Below are 22,417 nucleotides of genomic sequence, written 5' to 3'. Positions count from 1 at the left end.
TTTTTCGTGAAGCGCATTCTTCTGCGACACGGCGCCCCCGATGTGCTCATCACAGTTAATTAAAAGACTAGCGCATAAAACTAGGACAAAGACAGAGAAGGAGACAGGACGAGCGCTAAACATCAACTGAAGGTTTACTACACCAAACATGTACTTAAAAACACTTCAGTGGCAGTGCTTGGTAGGGGAGGCACAAGGTTAGGTCGTGAGATTTGTGAGGCTTATCATATTATCAGGGAAGGTGACAAGTGTGTAAGCACGACGTCACTTGCCCTGACCAGGAAAGGAACCATGTATCTTCGAAACAGTTTGCCACTTCTTGATTAGTTTTTTGTAACTCAGTGTGCGCATGTGCCACTGAAGTGTTTTTAAGTACATGTTTGGTGTAGTAAACCTTCAGTTGATGTTTAGCGCTCGTCCTGTCTCCTTCTCTGTCTTTGTCCTAGTTTTATGCGCTAGTCTTTTAATTAACTATGACAAACCAACTAGCCCAGCTTTCCGCCTTGATTGCTCATCACAGACAGAGGAACAGCATGCACGGCGGAACTGACGCAAGCCATCCTGCGTTACAGCCAAACCAGCCATCGGAGGACAACTGCATACCATCCGCAACCAGTGGACTGACCGAGCGCCTGAACAAAACCATCGCCGATATGCTCGCCATGTATGTCGATGCCGAACAGAAGACATGGGACGTCATCATGCCTTATAGTGTCTTCGCATACAACACCGCAGTGCAGGAGACCACCCAGATGACGCCTTTTAGGCTCGTCCATGGCAGGAGCCCACGACCACGCTAGACGTCATGCTGCCCAATGTTACCGAAGAAGACAATGTCGACGTCGCCGCCTACCTTCAACGCGCAGAAGAAGCCCGAAGTCTCGCCAGATTACGGATCAAAGACCAGCAGTGGACCGACGCCAGACGCTGCAACCTACGAAGACACAACGCGAAATACAAGCCAGGAGACCGAGTCTGGGTTTGGACGCCCATTCGCCGCTGCGGATTGAGTGAAAACTTAAGCGTGCTATTTCGGCCCGTACAAAGTTCTTCGTCGGCTAGGGGAACTGGACTATGAAGTCGTCCCTGACCAAAAGGCTGCATCCCAGCGACATCGCGTACGACCAAAATTTGTGCACGTCGTCCGTCTAAAGCCATATTATGTGCGTTAAAGCCCGTTGTGTTTACACCCTTAGTGTTTATTTTTACACAATCCGTTTTAGCTGTTTGTGGCCGCATTATGTACTAATGCATCGGGTCGATGCTTCTTTGAAAGGGTTGTAATGCCGCAAATGTTTGTAGCGTTTGTTTGTTCATTCTTCAAACCTTCCGGCACCCAGCTTCGTCGCTTTGCTTGTGATGCAAGACGCGCCTAGGTTTATCTCGATCAATCGCATCCAGGCGGAGCCGACTCTGCGTCGTTACAGACTGTTCTAGTAACTTTACAATGTTTACCTCGAAAGTTCGCTATCAGCTTTAAAGAGAGCACGGCCGCGAGCGGCGGGCATTCTGTTCGACGACCTCCGAGCACGCTGGTTGCTTTCTGTGCTTTGCGGGCGCAAGTCAGCCCAAATAAAGAGTTTCGTTTAAGAGCCATTCTCCCTGTTTTCCTGTTCACCGGACTGCCGTCACCACTATGTGAAAATATATATATAGTGCACCCCAGGTGGTCACAATTTCCGGATCCCTTACGGTGTCCGTCATAATATATATATATATATATATATATATATATATATATATATAAGGAGAAGAGAACGGGTCTGTGTTATCTCCAATGAACCATATATATGTATATATATATATATATATATATATATATATATATATATATATATATATATATATATATATATATATATATATATATATATATATATATATATATATATATATATATATGATTCCTTGCAGTTAGCACAGACCCGTTCGCTTCTCCTTCGCAGCGGCCGGAACGTCCCCCGACTGCCCCACTCGCCGCCTGCAACCTACATCCCGTCCAAGAACGGCGTCAACGCCTCCTCACGGCCCAGGCCCTCCTTCAGCCCCCTTTCCCTTCTGCCCGTTAAATTACCCGATGTCGCCCCCCGCTGAAACGACGGCCGCCATCCCTTGAGCAGCGGCGGCGTCTTCAGCCAGCTGGAGGAGCTTGATCTGTGTCCCCGTGTCGGGGCTGAGCATTAGAGCCTCCCAATGATCAGAGTCGGTAATGAAGTGACTCCGGAGAGAAGATCTATGGAGGAGAAGAATTTTGCGCCGTAGATGCAATCAAAGGCGTCGCCATTTCGTGAGAAGGGGTCTTACGACCTTTATAGTTATCTTCTTCAAGTGGCGAGAGTTCACAAAAAAAAACGCCATGAGCCATCCTTTTTCCTCACAAGGACGACTGGCGAGGCCCAGGGGTTGTAAGAGGGTTCGATAATGTTCATAGCAAGCATTTTCGTAACCTCGGCGTTGATGACTTGGCGCTCAGCATGGCAAACTCGGTATAGTCGACGGCGGATAGGAGAGGCAACCCGGAGTCGATACTGATACAGCTTGGACCAGTGCGATATTATTGAGGTCGAAGATGTCAGAAAAAGATTCTGGAAGGTCTGGCAGCTGAGCAGTTTGGGCCAGACAGGGATCGCAGAGCATCATGGCCGTGAGGCGTACGGCGAAAGAGAAGTAGGCTGGTGATAGATTGCGGGATCATGAGGAGGGACGCTGTCTAATGCAGTGACTTGGCGCAGTGAGGGGGCAGATCGTAGCGACGCAAATGCCGGACGGAAGAACTTGAAAAGAGAAGCCGAATTAAGGAATGGGAGAGGCAGAGCGTTCGCCTTCACGGAGACGATGGTGGATGGCAGGGCAACGTTGCGGGTCAGCAGTAGATCAGTGCTAGGGGCTACGAGGTAGTCTCCATCGGGAACGGGGGGAGAGCGGTCAGTGGATCGAAGGAGGCGGCTTGAGACGGGAGGTGAGCATAGTCTGCTTTGAACAAGCGAAGAGAGAGATCGACGAGCTCGGAACCGAGTAGTGAGAGCTTGAGTTGGAGGACATCCTGCGAGCAGTAGATCAGTGCTGAATGGTCGGAGAGAAAATCCATGCTGAGTGAGGTCGTGGATGCAGGTGGTGAAAACGGTGAACTGAACCGAGGTACTGTGGACGGCAACAAGCGATCCGAACAATACATAGTCCGTCGACAGTAGGTATGCCCAACGTTTATAGATACTTTTCTATAAACGTTGGGTATGCCCACATCCAGGACGCGCACACGGGACGTTGCAGGCGTGAGGGCTTTGCGGAGGCGACGGCGAAGGGCAGAACTCATCACGGATGCGTGCGCATAGGTGCGAGTAAAGGCGCGCACAGGAACACCGTCGACTGTGACGTCCAGTAAGTTCAGTCGAGTGGTCAGTAGAGGATTTCTAGTCGGAATCACTGATACTGCGTCGCCTCCGTGAGCTACACCAGCTAGTTTGTCAAAGTGGAGCGGACGTAGGGCGCAGCTGCCGAAAGACGGGGCGACTGAGGTGAGCGTGAGTGACGGCCTTGGAAAGACGATTCAGACCGCTCTGTCTGGCAGCGGGGCGAGAGGCGACGATGAGGGTCAGGTCGCTAGTGAGAGAAGCCATCGCGGGGAGCGGAATACCAGCGGCTACGGCAATGGCGGAAAATGTGTCCAGCGCAGGAACAGTGAAAGCAGACGGGTCTGTCCTTGGCCATGCGCCATTTCGCCGGATTCCAGTAACGTGACGGGGAGTAGTAGGCTTGGCGAAAAGCAGGGCCAGGAGGCTGGTGGACGGCTGGGCAGCCAATTGAACACACCCGCGGAGAAACATCGAAGTTTTCCAGTTCTTGCCTCACGACGGCCTGAACAAGCGACACGATGGGCAGCGTCGCATCAAGGCCGTGCGATGGGGAATCGGTGACAGGAGGGGTGTCCGAGGGCGGACGGGATGGAGATCGCTGGTCCTCACAGGAACTTGTCACCGCTTTGTTCGGAAGGCGTGAAATCGGCTGCGGAATGCGGCGGCCTTTGACTTGTCAATTTGACGGCATTCCTTAATGATGGAATTGACAGTGGGGCACTCTTTGCAGACAATCAGATGGAAAGCATCGTATGCAGTGCCCTTAAGCAGGTGGTCCACCTTGTCTGTCTCGCTCATGGCAGCGCTGACGTTGCGGCAAAGAGCCAAGATTTCCTGTATGTAGGTCACGTATCTACCAATCGAATACTGCACTCGAGACGCAAGCTGTTTTTGGCGGCAAGCTGCCGGTCACCAGGCCTACCGAACAGCGTCGTTAGCTTCTCTTTGAACCTCTCCCAGCTTGTCAGGTTGGTTTCATCCCACATTCGTGCCGTGCCATTGAGATGAACTATGACATTGGCGAGCACTAATGCTCGGTCCCACCTTTTATAAATGCTGACGCTTTCATAGAGGCTAAGCCAGTCCCACATCCGTGCCATCAGTGCCCGAAAAGGTATATATATATATATATATATATATATATATATATATATATATATATATAATAAGTTGGGGAAGTCACATTGAAAAACTTAACAGAATTATTCAACGTTTCGACCAGGGACTGGTTTCGACCAGTCCCTGGTCGAAACGTTGAATAAATCTGTTAAGTTTCAATGTGACTTCCCCAACTTATTATATTTTTAATCAGTTGCCTTGAAGATTTAGTTATCCCTTATATATATATATATATATATATATATATATATATATATATATATATATATATATATATATATTAAGCAGACGACGAAAGGGGAATGAGGGGCTCGTTATAAATATAAGAGAAGCCAACAGCCACAGAAACCAAGGGGCACAGGGGATTTTTAATATTATTTATTTATTATGTGATGTTGATCAATTTATATTACTGAATATGTTATCATTTAAAGCTAATTGATTAAAAAAGCAGAAGAAAAAACAACCACATGCCGCCGGTGGGATCCGAACGCACGACCTCCGAATTACGCGTCCGGTGGTCTACCGCTGAGCTACGGCAACGGCTGTCAAACCTGCTTTTGAGGGTATTGATGTTTACAAATAACCTAACCTTGGGAGTGTTCACCAGCGCCACCCACGTTCTTAAGCGGCGGACATAGCACGTCCTGAGTTGCCGCTGATGTGACGTACAACGTCATCGAACGGCGAGGGTGGAAGCTGTGTGAGAACCCTCTTATGCTTCCTAAGGCATCAAGGCTGCCAGAACCGAGGCCCTCGTTAAGCAATTAAGCAGATGAGGAAAGTGGAATGAGGGGCTCGTTATAAATATAAGAGAAGCCAACAGCCACAGAAACCAAGGGGCACAGAGGATTTTTAATTTTATTTATTTATTTTGTGGTGCTGATCAATTTATATTACTGAATATGTTATCACTTAAAGCTAATTGATTAGAAAAGCAGAAGAAAAAACAACCACATGCCGCCGGTGGGATCCGAACGCACGACCTCCGAATTACGTGTCCGGTGGTCTACCGCTGAGCTACGGCAACGGCTGTCAAACCTACTGCTTTTGAGGGTATTTATGTTTACAAATAACCTAACCTTGGGAGTGTTCACCAGCGCCCCCCACGTTCTTAAGCGGCGGACGTAGCACGTCCTGAGTTGCCGCTGATGTGACGTACAACGTCATCGAACGGCGAGGGTGGAAGCTGTGTGAGAACTCTCTTATGCTTCCTAAGGCATCAAGGCTGCCAGAACCGAGGCCCTCGTTAAGCAATTAAGCAGACGAGGAAAGGGGAATGAGGGGCTCGTTATAAATATAAGAGAAGCCAACAGCCACAGAAACCAAGGGGCACAGGGGATTTTAAATTTTATTTATTTATTTTGTGGTGTTGCATGATCAATTTATATTACTCAATATGTTATCGCTTAAAGCTAATTGATTAGAAAAGCAGAAGAAAAAACAACCACATGCCGCTGGTGGGATATATATATATATATATATATATATATATATATATATATATATTGTTGCGGGAAAGAATATATTTACAAATAGAAAATAACAGCTGCGAGCAGCACCGAGAACACAGTCCGAACTTCATTGTCGTCTTCTACTCTTCCCACTCGTGCCATCGCTCTTTGTCGTCGTCGTCTACACGCTTCTGGACCCCCGGCTGCTGAAACGCCGTCTCGGCGTTAGGGCGGCGACGTATGAGCGTCGTGATAAGGTTTAAGGCGACAGACGTGGACGATTTCGGTGGTAGCGCCAGAGGACGATGGCGAGGTTTCAAGGGGAGCAATTTCATAGTTCACGTGTGTAACACGGCACACGACACGGTAAGGGCCACGGTAGTGCGAAAGGAGCTTCACGGAGAGACCGACGCTGCGAGAGAGCGTCCAGAGAAGGACGAGTGATCCTGGGGTACATTCAACTGCCTGGTGACGGCGGTCGTAGGCTAACTTCTGGGAAACTTGAGAGGCTTGGAGCCTACTACGTGCTATTTGGCGCGCCAGCATTGCCTGGGAGATGGCCTCCCGAGCGTAAGCAGTGGTGGGGACTGAAGAAGGCGGCATGAGTGTGTCCAAAGGCAAGGTGGGAAGCCTACCAAACAAAAGGTAGAAAGGAGAATAGCCTGTTCTGTCATGAAGGGAAGAGTTATATGCAAACGTCACATAAGGCAAGGCTGCGTGCCAATCTCGGTGGTCTGGCGATACGTACAGTCTATGTCAAAAGTTTGGAGCCCAGGGGGTTTCATTTTGAGCCACACTGCGTCGTTCTTAACGAATCTCTAGCGCTCCAAATTTCCTGGACATGAGAAGATTTCTGATACAGCCTCCTGCAATAGGTAGGACTTCCATGAATGCTCCTGGAGTCCCAATATAAAGCTTGGAAGTGAACCCCCTTGGCTCTAAACTTTTGACAAAGACTGTACATAGCTAACATGTCGGTGAGAGTGCTGTTGAACCTTTCCGTAAGCCCATTGGTTTGTGGGTGGTAAGGTGCCGCGAGCTGGAGCTGCGTGTCACACGAACGAAGAATGTCGTGAACTATTCTGGATAGAAAATAACGACCGCGGTAGGTGAGCAGTTGACGAGGGGCGCCGTGGTGAAGGATGACGTCTTACAGAAGAAAATCGGCGACATCGGTAGCGTAGCTGGACGGAAAAGCACACGCGATGGCGTACCGAGTCGTATAATCAGTTGAGACAGTGATCCACTTGTTGACAGAGAGGGACGTCGGAATAGGGCCAAGAACGTCGAGGCCAACACGGTGAAAAGGTTCCGGAGGTATGTCGATGGGTTGCAGAAGACCGGCAGGCAAAGTGGAGGGCCTTTTCCGACGTTGACACAGGTCGCAAGCAGCCACTTAACGCTTGACGGAACGATACAGACCAGGCCAAAAGAAGCGATGCCGCACCCGAGCGTACGTGCGGGACACGCCAAGGTGATTGGCTGCCGGCAGATCGTGCAGTTCTTCAAGAACAGAAGAGCGTAGACGTTGGGGTATCACGAGCCGGAGCGGAGGGCCATCGGAGCGTAGGTTGCGGCGATACAAAATGCCGTTCTGGAGCACGTAAAGGTTCAGAGACGGAGATCGGTTTGCAGAACGGATGCCATCAAAGATGGGTCGTAAAGATGAGTCGTGGCGCTGTTCGTTGGCAATATCGGCAAGATCAGAGATAGCTGAGAGGCAGGGCAGGGTCTCAGCGTCCTCTAGGTCAGGTGGTTCCACAGGGTATCGGGATAAACAGTCAGCGTCCTGGTGATGGTGCCCTGACTTGTACACGACGGAGTATCAGTATTCTTGGAGGCGCAAAGCCCAGCGACCAAGGCGACCGGTGGGATCTTTTAGTGAAGACAGCCAACAGAGAACGTGGTGATCGGTGACAACAGCGAATGAACGGCCGAACAGGTAGGGTCTGAATTTAGCTACTGTCCAAACAAGGGCGAGGCACTCGCGCTCAGTAATGGTGTAATTTTGCTCTGCGGCTGAAAGTAGGCGGCTGGCATAAGCGACGACTCGATCTTGACCCTGTTGACGTTGGGCCAGCACGGCGCCGATTCCATATCCGGAGGCGTCGGTGCGTCCATGGGAGACGACGGGTCAAAATGTGCTAAGATGGGCGGAGTGGTCAGCAAATGGACGAGGGATGAAAATGAGTTCTCTTGAGCAGGGCCCCAGATAAAGGGGGTGTCGTTCTTAAGAAGATCGGTGAGGGGACGAGCGATGCCGGCTAAATCTTTAATAAAACGGCGAAAATATGAGCACAATTAAGCTGACAAAGCTGCGCAGATCTTTCGACGGCCTTGGAAGAGGAAAGTCCTTCACAGCTTGAATTTTTACGGGATCTGGGCGTACACCAGAAGCGTCGAGGTGTCCGAGAATAGTGAGTTGGCGGCGACCGAACTTGCATTTCGATGAGTTCAGCTGAAGTACGGCGTTACGAAATACTGTCAGAATATTGGAGAGGCGCTCGAGGTGCGTGGCAAAAGTAGGCGAGAAAACCACAACATCGTCTAGGTAACAGAGGCACGTGGACCATTTAAAGCCACGAAGAAGGGAGTCCATCATTCGTTCGAAGGTAGCCGGGGCGTTACAGAGGCCGAACGGCATGACTTTAAACTGGTATAAGCCATCAGGCGTCACGAAGGCGGTCTTCTCGCGGTCCTTTTCATCAACGGCATTTTGCCTGTACCCCGATCGAAGATAAATTGAAGAGAAATATTTGGCGCCGTGGAGGCAATCTAAAGCATCATCGATCCTCGGGAGTGGATATACGCCTTTTTTTTGTGATGCGGTTGAGGTGCCGATAATCAACGCAGCAGCCCCAGCTGCCGTCCTTCTCTTTCACCAGGACGACTGCTGAAGCCCAAGGACTTGACGAGGGCTCGATGATGTCTTTTGCGAGCATCTTGTCCACCTCTTGATTTATGACGGTGCGTTCGGCGCTGCACACTCGGTACGGACGTCTGCGGAGAGGAGCGGAATCACCGGTGTTTATGTGATGCGTCACCACAGAGGTCAGAGCCAAAACACGGCTATCAAAGTCGAAGATGTCGCGGAAAGATGATAAGAGGCACCTAAGATCGCGAGCTTGCATCGGTGGTAGGCCAGAAGCGATCATGTCGGCGTAGTCGTCCGTTGGTTGCTCTGTTGATGGGGCCGCACGCAACCGGCATTGCTGAGTGGAAGGTAAGCAGCTGTCCACCGCTGATATCAAACATTCGGCAGCAGGGCACAGCGTGGCGAGTGAGATGCCTTGCGGGAGCGGTTGGATGGATGAACTAAAGTTCAGGACCGGAAGGTACGCTCGGTTGGCCGACATTGTAAATACAGTGTGTCGAAGCTCAACGCTGCGCGTCAGGGCGACGTCAAGTTCCGGAGTGACTACATAGTGACCATCAGGTACAGGGGGAACAGATGAGAAAGAAATGTAAGTTACGGCTTCAGGCGGTAGACGGACAAAGTCGACAGCACAAACACGGTGTATAACTGGGGACGGCGACTCAGCAGAAAGAGGGAGGTCAAGCTGAACAACATTAGTGGCGCAGTCAATGAGGGCTGAATGCTCAGACAGGAAGTCGAGGCCAAGAATGACTTCATGAGGGCACTGGTCTAGAACAGAGAACAGAATGGATGTATGGCGGCCGGATATGGTCACACGGGCTGTGCATAGTCCAACAACATGAGGCGTTCCGCCGTCGGCAACGCGGAGAACGGCTTTGGGTGCAGGGGTCAGTACTTTTCGGAGGCGGCGTCGTAGGGCTGAACTCATGACGGATACGTGCGCGCCTGTATCGATCAGGGCTCTCACAGGCACTCCATCGACATGAATGGCGAGCAAATTATGGTGTGCACGAAGGGCTAATCGAGGATTTTGGGACTGGGGCTGTACTGCAGCATAACCTCCAGACACTGCAGCGTCTAGTTTTCCGCTTGCGAGCGTCCGTAGGGGCGAGGAGAGGAGCGACGGCATTGGGGCGAACGAGACTGTCGACGCAGGGGGGACGGGGAGCGGCTGGAGCGGGGAATCTGGCCGTCGACTGTAGCACCGTGCTGGGCTTGAGGGGGCGTGTAGTGGCTGGGCTGTTCGTCGTCGCGATGGGAGCTGAGAGGACGGTATGTGCTGCGACGGGACCATTAATTTCGACAGTGGCGGGAGATGTGGCCAATGCGGTGGCAATGGAAACAAATGGGCCTGTCGTCGGTTGTCCGCCAGTCGTTAGGGTTTCGGCGACGTGGAGTGAAGTACGAAGGTCGTCCAGGAGCAATCGCAGTGATTTCGGGTGGTGGTGAAGACCGTACAGGGCTGACGGGCTGGAAACCAAGGTTTGCAAACTCTTGGCGGACGACAGCTTGTACCAGAGAGATGGTAGGCAAGCGGTTGTCGCCATCATGTAGATGCAGGGGGGCAGGGGACATAGCTTCGAGCTCGCGTCGGATGATGCGGGTCACATTTTCTGGGGGCGCTGAAGTTTCCCTGTGTCGCAGGTCTTCACATGAAGAAGTCGCAGCCGTGTTGAGGAGGCGTGTGTACGGCTGGCTAATACGCCTGCTTTTGGCTTCCTCGAAGCGTCGACATTCCTTAATAATTCCGTCGACTGTAGTGCAGTTCTTGTATACGAGCAAGTTGAAGGCATCGTCGGCGATTCCCTTCAACACGTGGCCGACTTTGTCAGACTCGGGCATTTTGGCGTCAACCTTGTGCCAGAGGGCCAGCCCATCTTGAATGTACGACACACAGGACTCCGTAGATGTTTGAGCTCGGGAGGCGAGGCCCTTCTTAGCGAGGTCCTTCTTGTTCGGCCGAGAGGCCGTCCAAACAATTCGCGGAGTTTCTCTTTGCACACGTCCCAGCTGGTCAGATGGTCTTCGTGGGACTCATACCAGGCCCGGGCGGTGTCTTTTAGATAGAAGATTACATTTGCCAGCATAAGGGTCGGATCCCAGCGGTTGTAGGTACCCACGCGTTCGTACATGTTGATCCAGTCGTCGACGTCAGTGTTGTCGGTACCAGAAAATGTCCCAGGGTCGCGAGGGGGAGAAAGAACCAGGGTTGTCATGGCCGGGGCTGAGGTTTGCTGGGAGGCGTCTTGGGTCATGATGAGTGAAGGCAACAGGCGGCCGCTGCGGAGCTCCGCCGTCGGTAGACGTAGGGGAAATCCGCACCTCCATCAAATATGTGCGGGAAATAATATATTTACAAATATTTACATATAGAAAATAACAGCTGCGAGCAGCACCGGGAACACAGTCCGAACTTCGTTGTCGTCTTCTACTCTTCCCACTCGTGCCATCGCTCATTGTCGTCGTCGTTTACCCGCTTCAATATTATTGCAACGCTGTTTTATTTTGAAAATTTTTGCAGTCGATTATACCGGGTGTTTCCGCGAACACTTTCAAATATTTTCAATAACATGCTTCTTGGGATAAAATTGTGGCTTTGGCGGTATAGTATTACCAGTGTTGGCAGAAACCAGAAAACCGGCGAATCGTCTTAAGTAGTAAGCTGGTTAACTAATTTTGGATACTTAAATTTTTATCTAATACAGTTAGACGACTAATTGCAATTAAAGATTTGTTGCCGGTCGTTACTGACGCCCATATCAGTTTTTAGATCTCCGAAAACGCGATTACCCTCGTCCCTGTACCTCGAGAAAATCTGGCTTCGTCGGTACAAAGTACCTGCGCTTTCGAAAGCATGCAGGCAAAACAGCCTGTCCAGTGCACCTAACTAGTCGAAAAAGCCAAATTTCGTCCAGGCAGACAGCCAGAGCGCATCGGGCAATCGTGTTTTCGGAAAACACACACACACACACACACACACACACACACACACACACACACACACACACACACACACACACACACACACACACACACACACACACACACACACACACACACACACACACACACACACACACACACACACACACACACACACACACACACACACACACACACACACACACACACACACACACACACACACACACACACACACACACACACACACACACACACACACACACACACACACACACACACACACACACACACACACACACACACACACACACACACACACACACACACACACACACACACACACACACACACACACACACACACACACACACACACACACACACACACACACACACACACACACACACACACACACACACACACACACACACACACACACACACACACACACACACACACACACACACACACACACACACACACACACACACACACACACACACACACACACACACACACACACACACACACACACACACACACACACACACACACACACACACACACACACACACACACACACACACACACACACACACACACACACACACACACACACACACACACACACACACACACACACACACACACACACACACACACACACACACACACACACACACACACACACACACACACACACACACACACACACACACACACACACACACACACACACACACACACACACACACACACACACACACACACACACACACACACACACACACACACACACACACACACACACACACACACACACACACACACACACACACACACACACACACACACACACACACACACACACACACACACACACACACACACACACACACACACACACACACACACACACACACACACACACACACACACACACACACACACACACACACACACACACACACACACACACACACACACACACACACGCACACGCACACGCATATATATATATATATATATACCGGGTGTCCCAGCTAAATGTAACCAAACTTTTGAAAAAGGCGAAGTGTCCTAGTTTAGTGAAACCAACTCAGGGTTGTTCATAGTCGCGTGGCCTAGTCTTGAGTATTTTTTTCACGCTTCAAAGTTAATTAATGAGCTAAGATTAATTAGCTAACGTTTTAATTATTAACTTCAGGAAGAAAGTCTCAATGCAAAAGTTTTAGATCACCTCGAAAAACCGCTAGTAGTGCTGTTTCCGTCAAGTTACGATTTACGTAGCTTCATTTATTGGCCTTAAAAGAAAGTTGTCACGTGACCAGCTGCTCGCTCACTTCTCTGCCCCAATGTGCACCCAAAGTCTCATCGAGGTGAGGACTTCAGAAAAAATGGATTTTATTCTTTAAGGCGCGCCTTGGGACGTTGAAGTGGCACAGTTGTCATGTGGAAGCTTTTTCTTATTGTGCGGGTTATGGTTAAAGGTCGGTAAAAAAACTACTTTACGTAAATATTACTTTGCTGCAAACGTCTCAGTAAGCTGTTTCTCAAAGCGATCTACAACTTTTCCATTGACACTTTGTTCCTCAAGTCAATAATTAAAAAGATAGTTAATTAAGCTTAACTAATTAGTCAATCTTGAAGAACGAAAAAATAGTGCAGACTAGGTCACGCGACTCTAAACAACCCTCATTTGGTTTCAAACGGCTAGGACACTCCGTGTTTTTTAAAAGCTTGGTTACATTTAGCTGGGACACCGGGTATATATATATATATATATATATATATATATATATATATATATATATATATATATATATATATATATATATATATATATATATAAACAAACAATGGAAGGGGTTGAGGGGATCGTTATAAATATGAGAGAAGCCAACAGCCACAGAAACCAAACGGCACAGGGGATTTTTTTATTATTTTTATTTTGTGGCGTTGATCAGTTTAGAATATTACTGAATATGCCATCGCTTAAGGCTAATTGATTAGAAAAGCAGAAGAAAAAACAACCACATGCCGCCGGTGGGATCCGAACCCACGACCTCCGAATTACGCGTCCGGTGCTCTACCTCTAAGCTACACCGACTTTTTTTTTCTTTATTGCATGAATGAATACATCAGTAAAATATCGTAGTTGTCGTGCCCCTTGGCAGACAACCGCGTCTAATGGACTTTCATGAACTCAAGTTGGTCCATCAGACTCAATACATCATCCGCGTAATCTTGTTGCTTCAAGACTTCTCTTAATTTATACACATGTTCCACAAAATAGCTACATACCGATCGTGCATCCAAGTCACAATGTCTAACAGCCATTCTACTCTTCCAAATGCTGTGAAGGCCCAATAACATAATCTGGTCATACTGTGCAACATCACTTTCAGTGGTCAAGTACCGAATTCCGCGCGGTGTCAATGGTAAGTCCTTTTTTAGGGTTCTTTGCAAAACATCCTAGTAGAACAACGCATCTCAACAATCCAGGAACACATGTTCTACCGTCTCCGGTTTTCTACACAGGAGACAGTTCGAGCCCCAAGGGACAAAAAGGCCCTTTTCCTCTAGCCATGTTTTTACTAATAGGGTTCCGGTGTGCAGTTTGAAAAAGAATGTTTTGACGCCAGGTGCAACAGTCATCTTTTTAACTCGCCTGAGAACGTCTTTCCCAGGGCCTTCACAGTATAAGGTTCTGTACAGTGGCGCTGGAAATAACTGTTCAATGAGATCCTTGTATAAGCGCTTCGGCGTTACATTCGCTAAATACTCTAGCGAGAACCGCACTTGCAAAAACCTGAACCACCAGACAACCTCTCGCAGGAAGCGAGACACTGTGTACCGCCGAGCATTGCACGAAGAGACAATGAATTCTGGAAGTGTACTGGATAACATGATTTGTATGAATGCTCGCAGGAAGGTGTCATTTTCGTCACGCAGGAAACAGAACCTTAAAACAACCTGCCGTACGTAGAGGTGCATTAGAGACAGTCCCCCGACTTTTACTCTCCGGAAGAAATTATCTCTGCGAATTCGTTCCCAATTAGACGCCCAAACGAAGACCGCAAAAACCCGATGAAACCTTTGGATATTGGTTCGTGCACAATATAATACTTGAAGTAAATACATGATCCTTGCCACAAGAAAGGTGTTACATACAGTTTCACGCGCGAAAATAGAAAGATTACGGCCCATCCATCCCTTGGTCCGGTCCCACATTTCTTCCTCTTTTTCATTCCAGTAATTGGTATATCCCAAACAAACTCCGGGAATTGTAGCCCATCGGACCCCGCAGAACAATTCTGGTTCTAAGTCTCATTGCCCATGCCAGACTCCCAGGCATTTATCGAGATTACCAGCGCTACCAGTTTGCCTGCAAAACCTTTCGGTTACTTGTAACGCTTCTACAATACTTCTGCGGTCTTCACAAAAGAGGGCAACATCATCTGCATATGCCAGTATCCTCACCTCACACGCTCCCACCTAAAATCTCGGATGTGCTCGCTCGCAGTTATCATCCTACAAAAAGGCTCCAAATAAATTGCAAAAAGTAAAGGGGACAGTGGACATCCTTGTCGAACAGATTCCCTCACATCAATTCTTTCAGATAACATTTTGTTTACCATAAGACGTGTCGAGCAACATGCATAAGCCATTTTTACCCCATTGAGAACAACCGAACCAATACCAATATGTTCCAACAAACATTACAGTATATCACGAGACACCCTATCAAATGTTTTTTCAAAGTCAATTTGAACCATAGCCACTTTCTTATTTAAAGCATCGCAGCACTCGAGCACGCTGGGTGCTACATGAATATTTTTAAATATGCTTCTTGTTTTTATTCCACACGTTTGGTGAGGTCCTGCAATATCATTTATGACGTACTGCAATCGCTTAGCTAACACTTTCATCAGGATTTTATAATCAACGTTTGTTAACGTGATCGGTCTATAGCTTGTTACTTTTACCACAAAGACACTGTAGCGCAGCAAAAGACGAGGACACAAGAAACGAGAGACGAACACCACGAGCGCTACAGTGTCTGAAGTATGTACCAACAAGCCCAAAAAGCCACGCTACTTTTACCAGCTTGGCAGGGTCATCTGTCTTAGGAATTAAGACCGTATGAGCATTGCTAAACGAAGGTGGCAGCCTACCGACCTCAAAACACTCTTTGAAAAGCTTACAGAGCATAGCGGCAAGGTCATATTTAAAGCTCTTATAAAAGGCCGCAGTCAAACCGTCAGGTACCGGCGACTTTCCGGCATTCAATTCATCAATTGCTGTCTCTATTTCCTTAATACTTATTTCGTTCTTTAGTTCTTCAGTAATCTCATTTCCTAATATTGGCATAAGTGGCAAAAAGTTTTCCCGAAACCCTTCTTCACTTGGTGCTTTGCGTGCAAACAGCTCACGGTACTGTTCCACGAATGCACTCGAAATTCCACTTTGTTCACTGAGGATTTGTCCTTTGTATTCGATAACTGATACCTCGTTTGACCGCGCGTATCGCTTTTCATCTGTGAGCGCGCGTTTTGTAGGCATTTCACCAGTAAGCCATTTTTCCGTGCGTGCTCTTATCGCTGCCCCTCTGTACCTCTGAGCATCTAAAGCTTATAGCCTAACTTTGACGCCTTTTATATCATGCATGAACATGCCCGGCGTTTTTTCCTCTTCGTGCCCTAAATTCGCCAAAAGCTCACGCAATTGCTTTTCTTCTTTTTTTTCCCTCATATTTTCTTAAGGTTGAACGCTCAATGGCATGCATTTTCAACTCCTGCTTAAAGCATTCCCAAGATTCAATACATCCTGTTTTACTATTATTAAACATGTCCATGCTTTCCATAACTTTTCTTCAAAATATGCCGTCTTCTATAAGCCTTGAGTTTAGTTTCCACATATCCCAGTTCATTTTTTCTTTACGCTGTTTCCTTCCTCCCAAAGTTACCGTAAATAGGCAGTGGTCACTAAATGACACTTGCTTCACTTCATACTGCTCACAGTAAGGCGAAAACTCCGGCGACACATATATTCTATCCAGTCGTGCGTGGCTACTACCCTGAAAATGCGTAAAATGCACATGATTCAGACTTTTCACGAGGCCTATTACGTACTCCAAGCTGCACTTGTTGAGGACACTCTTCAACAAATCAACGCTCGGGTCTTTTAGATCCTTTACATTTGAACGATCTTTAGGGTTCAAAACACAATTAAAATCTCCCAATAATATGAGCACTCGATTGCATTCAAGGAACGAGGCTAACTGTTCAAAAAATCCGCGCCGTTCCTTTTGTATCGTAGGAGCATACAGGACAACAAGCCTCACCGCGAATGTTTCATATGTGAAGTCACACACGATAAACCGCCCCCTTGCACAAGTTACTATTTGTTCCTCTACGATGCCTATGTTTTTCCTCAGGAAAAGACAGCATCCCGCCGACAAATCAGCAGCATGGCTTACACAAACATTGAATAGTGACCGAAAACCAAGCACCATGTTATCTGTTTGCTGCTCATCCTCAACTTTTGTTTCTTGAATAGCCGCGATATCTAGATCCCCCGAACTCCCCGAACAGTCGGTTCAACTGCACTTGCTTACACTTCGAGGCAAGCCCTCGTACGTTCAGAGTGCCAACTTTTAGCGGTTTCTTCAAATAAGCCATTGCGTGGACACAGCAAACAAACAACAGTGACTAAAGCTCACTGTTTCGGTCTCTCGTCGCGAGTGAGCGACGAGGACCGCGACAAGGCTAACTTGCCTTTCTTGGCTCCCTCCCCTCTCCAATGCCTTTCTAGCCGACGGAGTTCTCGCTCCGTAGCCGGTGCCTTTTCGTAGTCACGAGGTCGCTTAATGGAAGCGACTGTCGCATCCATCGGCGCCTCGGAGTCGTGGTCGCCTGAAGTGCTCTCCCTCGTTGGCTCTTCTGGCGCCGCAGTAGCATCCGCCTTCTTGCCAGTCGTTACTGCAGCGGGGTCATCTCGTGACTTCTCGTCGCCAGCAGGCAGCTCCGGCTGCTGGGAAGCAGGGCCGTCGCTGAGTCCTGAAGGGGGCGGGGCTCCGGCGTTCTCCAGTTCCTCCTGGTCCATGAGCAGCTCGCTCCCGTCGTCTTGCGCCGGAGCAGTACCCGTGGCCACACGCGCATACGTGCGGACGCATCCTTCCCGCTCGTGTCCGAAGGCGTGACACAAATTGTCAGTAGTCGTTCCTTCTCTTCCGTAGTTTTCAGCTTCAACATCCACACATGCGACATTTGAAAGGCCCCAATGCCAGCCACGAAAGGTAGAACACCGCCAGTTTCCAAAGGCTCACGGAAATCCTGTATGCGATAAGGCCGCCCGGCAATATCGCAGTGAAGGAAAACCGCTGTCTTCATTGCGTCTCCCGAAGGCAGCGTAGGCAAAACTAAGCGATAGCCCACTGGTGGGCGTCGCTCACCGAAACCTCGGCCAGACATGACCGATAACGAAGCGCGCTCAGAGCTTCCCATCACACGACCGTCTCCCACGGAAGCCGGAAGTGGAATGATGAGCTACGGCGACGGCTGTAAGATCTTCTGCTTTCGGTGGTATTTATGTTTACAAATAACCTAACCTTGAGAGCGTTCATCAGCGCCACCCACGTTCGTAAGCGGCGGACGTAGAACGTCCTGAGTTACCGCTGGTGTGACGTAGAACGTCATCAAACGGCAAGGGTGGAAGCTGTGTGAGAACCCTCTTATGCTCCCTATGGCGTCATGGCTGCCAGAACCGAGGCCCCCGCTAAGCAATTAAGCAGACAAGGGAAGGGGAATGAGGGGCTCGTTATAAATATGAGAGAAGCCAACAGCCGCAGAAACCAAAGGGCACAGGGGATTTTTTTTAAAATTCATTTATTTATTTTTTGGTGTTGATCAGTTTAGAATATTACTGAATATGCCATCGCTTAAAGCTATTGATTAGGAAAGCAGAAGAAAAAACAACCACATGCCGCCGGTGGGATCCGAAACCACGACCTCTGAATTACGCGTCTGGTGCTCTACCTCTGAGCTACGGCGACGGCTGTCAAATCTTCTGCTTTCGGTGGTATTCATGTTTACAAATAACCTAACCTTGAGAGTGAGAAAAGCCAACAGCCACAGAAACCAAGGGGCACGGTCGATTTTTTTTTTTATATTTTATATTTTGGGGTGTTGATCAATTTATATTACTGAATATGTTATCGCTTAACGCTTATCAACGCCACAAAATAAATAAATTAAATAAATCCCCTGTGCCCTCTGGTTTCTGTGGCTGTTGGCTTCTCTCACATATATATATATATATATATATATATATATATATATATATATATATATATGTATATATATATATATATATATATATATATATATATATATGTATATATATATATATATATATATATATATATATATATATATATATATATATATATATATATATACCCGAGTGTAAAAAATTTCAAATTAAAGCAGCGTTGCAATAAAGTCTAAAGTCGGAGTATGTCTGCGTGTTCTTTCATCGGCCATGTAAGTCTCTGCGGTGCCATTATTCGGAAAGAATTTTCTCCCATTGTGGCACTTTGTAAAAAATTCTTTGCATGCCTGTGAACAGCTAACGCGTGATGCATTGTGTTGAAAAACTATCGAATTGCCTTTGCTGACGCTTGGATATACTATCCAGTCGTATATAAATTTGTTTTAATCTAAGTACGGCGTCCGCCCTGAAATGGATGAAGATAAAACTTCTACTGCAGCAGTGAGCGCCGTTTATTTTGTCCTAGCGAACGGGAGTTCCGCAGCGAACAAATAAATAAAAATATAAGATTGTTTCACTTCGAACTGCCTCACGCTTGCCGGCAGAGACGAAATGCCAAAAGTTTCATCGAAAAGAGAACCAGGTACAAGCCCTTCTTTCAGCTAACTTATTTGAATGAAGGGCGACTAAGCACTCGTATTGCAGGAAGAATGTGTGCCGATGAACCACTCTGAATGAAGGGAAAACCGGAACGAAAGGATTAAAAAACTACTAAGAAAACCAAGGGAAACGCAGCAATCGTGATGGCTACTGTCGCGTTATCCTCGAGGTACCTTATCTCAGTCAATAATAAAGAAACGAGGCATTTCTAACACATTCTTATATTACTTATGCATTCGGTCGCATTTAGAAGAAAATCTTTGGTTTTCGTTTCAATGTGAGAATGTGCATTTCTTGCTTAGCGTTTAATTCTTGCATTAAAGGGGGGAGTGAGTTGCATGTTGGGCACATGGAATGTGATGGTAATGATCAATCAGTCAACGCGTTGTATAATAGCTACACTGGTTTATACTATACGTGAATGCCGAATGTACGCTGATTATCATCAAGCTATCTCTTCTTAGCACCTTTCCGAACTTAAATGTCCAACAACCTTGAACAGACCCGTACTAGAAAATGTTTAATAGCGTTCACTTTTGAGCGTTTTAATTTTGAGTGTCCAGGTAAGTGAAGGGTATGACCAAGTGGAGAGTATGACAAGTCTATCTATTTTGTGCAAAGCCAGCCTCGAAAGAGAAATCGAAAACATATCCTCTGGATTCCCGTTCCCGGAAGGTTGACACATGAGAGCGCCTTCGAGGGGGAAGACTCACCCAGCGACTGCTTTGGGAAGTCGAGCACCATGGAGGCTGAGTCTGCCAGTAAGCCCGACATGAGGAAGATGGGCCCACGCTGGCAGCAGGCGTCGCTCGCTTCGTCGGCGCCGCAGTGGCCCCCCCTGCCGTGGGGGATTCGGTGCATTTGCAGGAGGTAGCCGTCCTCGGTCTCCACTTCGTGCATCTCGAACGGGTATCCCTTGCTGCGCACCAGAGCCTCCTGCGTACCATTCAGTCGCCGCTAACATGACTTCTCTGCACTCGAAGGCCCATTCGAACGAAGTACTTGAAGTGATCAAAGTTGTACAATCAATTGGCAATGCGCCACCTTGCTGAAAAAAAGTTCTATGATACAATAACCTCATAGATCATTCATCATAGAATATCATACAATCTGTATGACATATCATACAATCTGTACAATATATCAAGTGAATTGTATGATATATCATACAGATTGTATGATATGTCATACAGATTGTATGATATTCTATGATGAATGATCTATGAGGTTATTGCATCATATATCTTTTTTTCAGCAGGGCAAAGATTCACGGGGAATATCTATCGCATGATGACGGTCACCACAACGTACTATTATAAAGAACTGGCTTTTTCCGCTTGAAAAAGGAAAAACCGTACCACGGGGCTGTAATGGAACCAGAGAGACCAAAGTCATAATTATTTATGAGAGTAAAAGTTCATTGCGCTGTCATTAGGTTATTGGTGCTCTGTCGTCTCTCAAACTTTTCCCAACTAATAGGAATACCGCATGACTGAGTGCAAGGAAGTCACTTGTTATTACCTCTGAGGAAAACCCCAAGATGCAGCAGCATTAAAATAAAATACGTGTTGAGTTACATTTTCCCTGACCCATTAAGACTCACCCTGCCTTCCGCTAGCCGCCCTGGCTTACCGTCATGATTCGAGCGAATGCACCGATGTGGATGTAGGGCCGACTTCCTATCCGTACCGCATAGTTGTGCTGAGTTGAATACCGTCCACCGCCGAAATGCATCTCATACAGTTACCACGCACATAATGCGCCATATCAAGTACACCAAAAAAGTTCCAGGGACACAAACGGGCAGCAGTAGCATAAACACAAATCACGTGAATGTTGAAAGTTGAAAGTTGAAAGTTTATTGAGTAATACAATAAATGTTACAATTGTATACAGCGAGAGGTCCCATGGTACAAGACCGCGGGCGGGACCTCCCATGAAAATAAATTTCAATATGCAACATAATATAAAATACACAACACATTAATTAGCGACGAAACAGAATGAATATGGGCACATAATGTAATATTAGTTACTGAAATATTTAAATACAAACAATGTAATGCACGAAAATGTGAAATAAAACACAGATGCCGCGATACATAGAATCAATAACATAACAAAAAAATCACAATTTAAGAAGGAAAAGCTTTAGTTTGACCTTGAATAAAGAAAGCGTATTAGTTTGTTTGACGTCTATGTTCAAAGAATTCCAAAATGATACGGATGAAAAATGAAGGCATTGTTTGCCGTAGTTAGTTCTGACCTTAGGTAGTAAAAAGTTATTACGCAGCGCAAAACGTGTGACGATGTTGCTCATGATCGTGCCGAGAGAAAATATGCTTAGCGGGAGATAATGATGAAGAATCTTAAAGAATAGGATACCAAGGTTGTAAAAATAAAGGGCCGAGATAGGTAGAACGTTTAAATCTATGAACAAAATGCGGGAGGGTGACATTCGAGGGGTATTGGTTATGATGCGCATGGCTTGCTTTTGCAGTTTTATTAAAGGCCAGAGATGAATATGATAGGCGTTACCCCAAGATGAGATACCGTAGTTTAAGTGGCTGTGGATGAATGCGTAGTAAAGAGATAATAAAGTTTGGACTGGAAAATAGCTTCGGGCTTTAATTAGTGCGCGTAACCCATAAGAAATTTTCTTGCACGTTTCAGCTACATGATGATGGAATTTTAAGTGAGGGTCAATGATAACACCAAGAAAAGAAACTCGATCTTGCGGTGAAATAGCAGTA

The 22,417-nt window shown here is 47.2% G+C and overlaps 1 protein-coding gene across 1 annotated transcript in view; it reads right to left on the bottom strand.

Annotated features, from left to right (window-relative positions):
- The window catches only part of LOC149345173 (lipase member J-like), a 99,596-nt gene that overhangs the window by 52,885 nt on the left and 24,294 nt on the right, over positions 1-22,417 (bottom strand). The window contains exon 2 of the mRNA XM_089546483.1: positions 20,378-20,600. Coding sequence (XP_089402609.1) covers positions 20,378-20,600 — 223 coding nt within the window. The remainder of the gene's footprint in view (positions 1-20,377; positions 20,601-22,417) is intronic.

Source organism: Amblyomma mixtum, chromosome 5, assembly GCF_055824585.1.
Source record: "Amblyomma mixtum isolate Tamu chromosome 5, ASM5582458v1, whole genome shotgun sequence".
In the NCBI taxonomy this organism is placed as follows: Eukaryota; Metazoa; Arthropoda; class Arachnida; order Ixodida; family Ixodidae; genus Amblyomma; species Amblyomma mixtum.
This window is presented reverse-complemented; position numbering and strand designations above follow the sequence as displayed.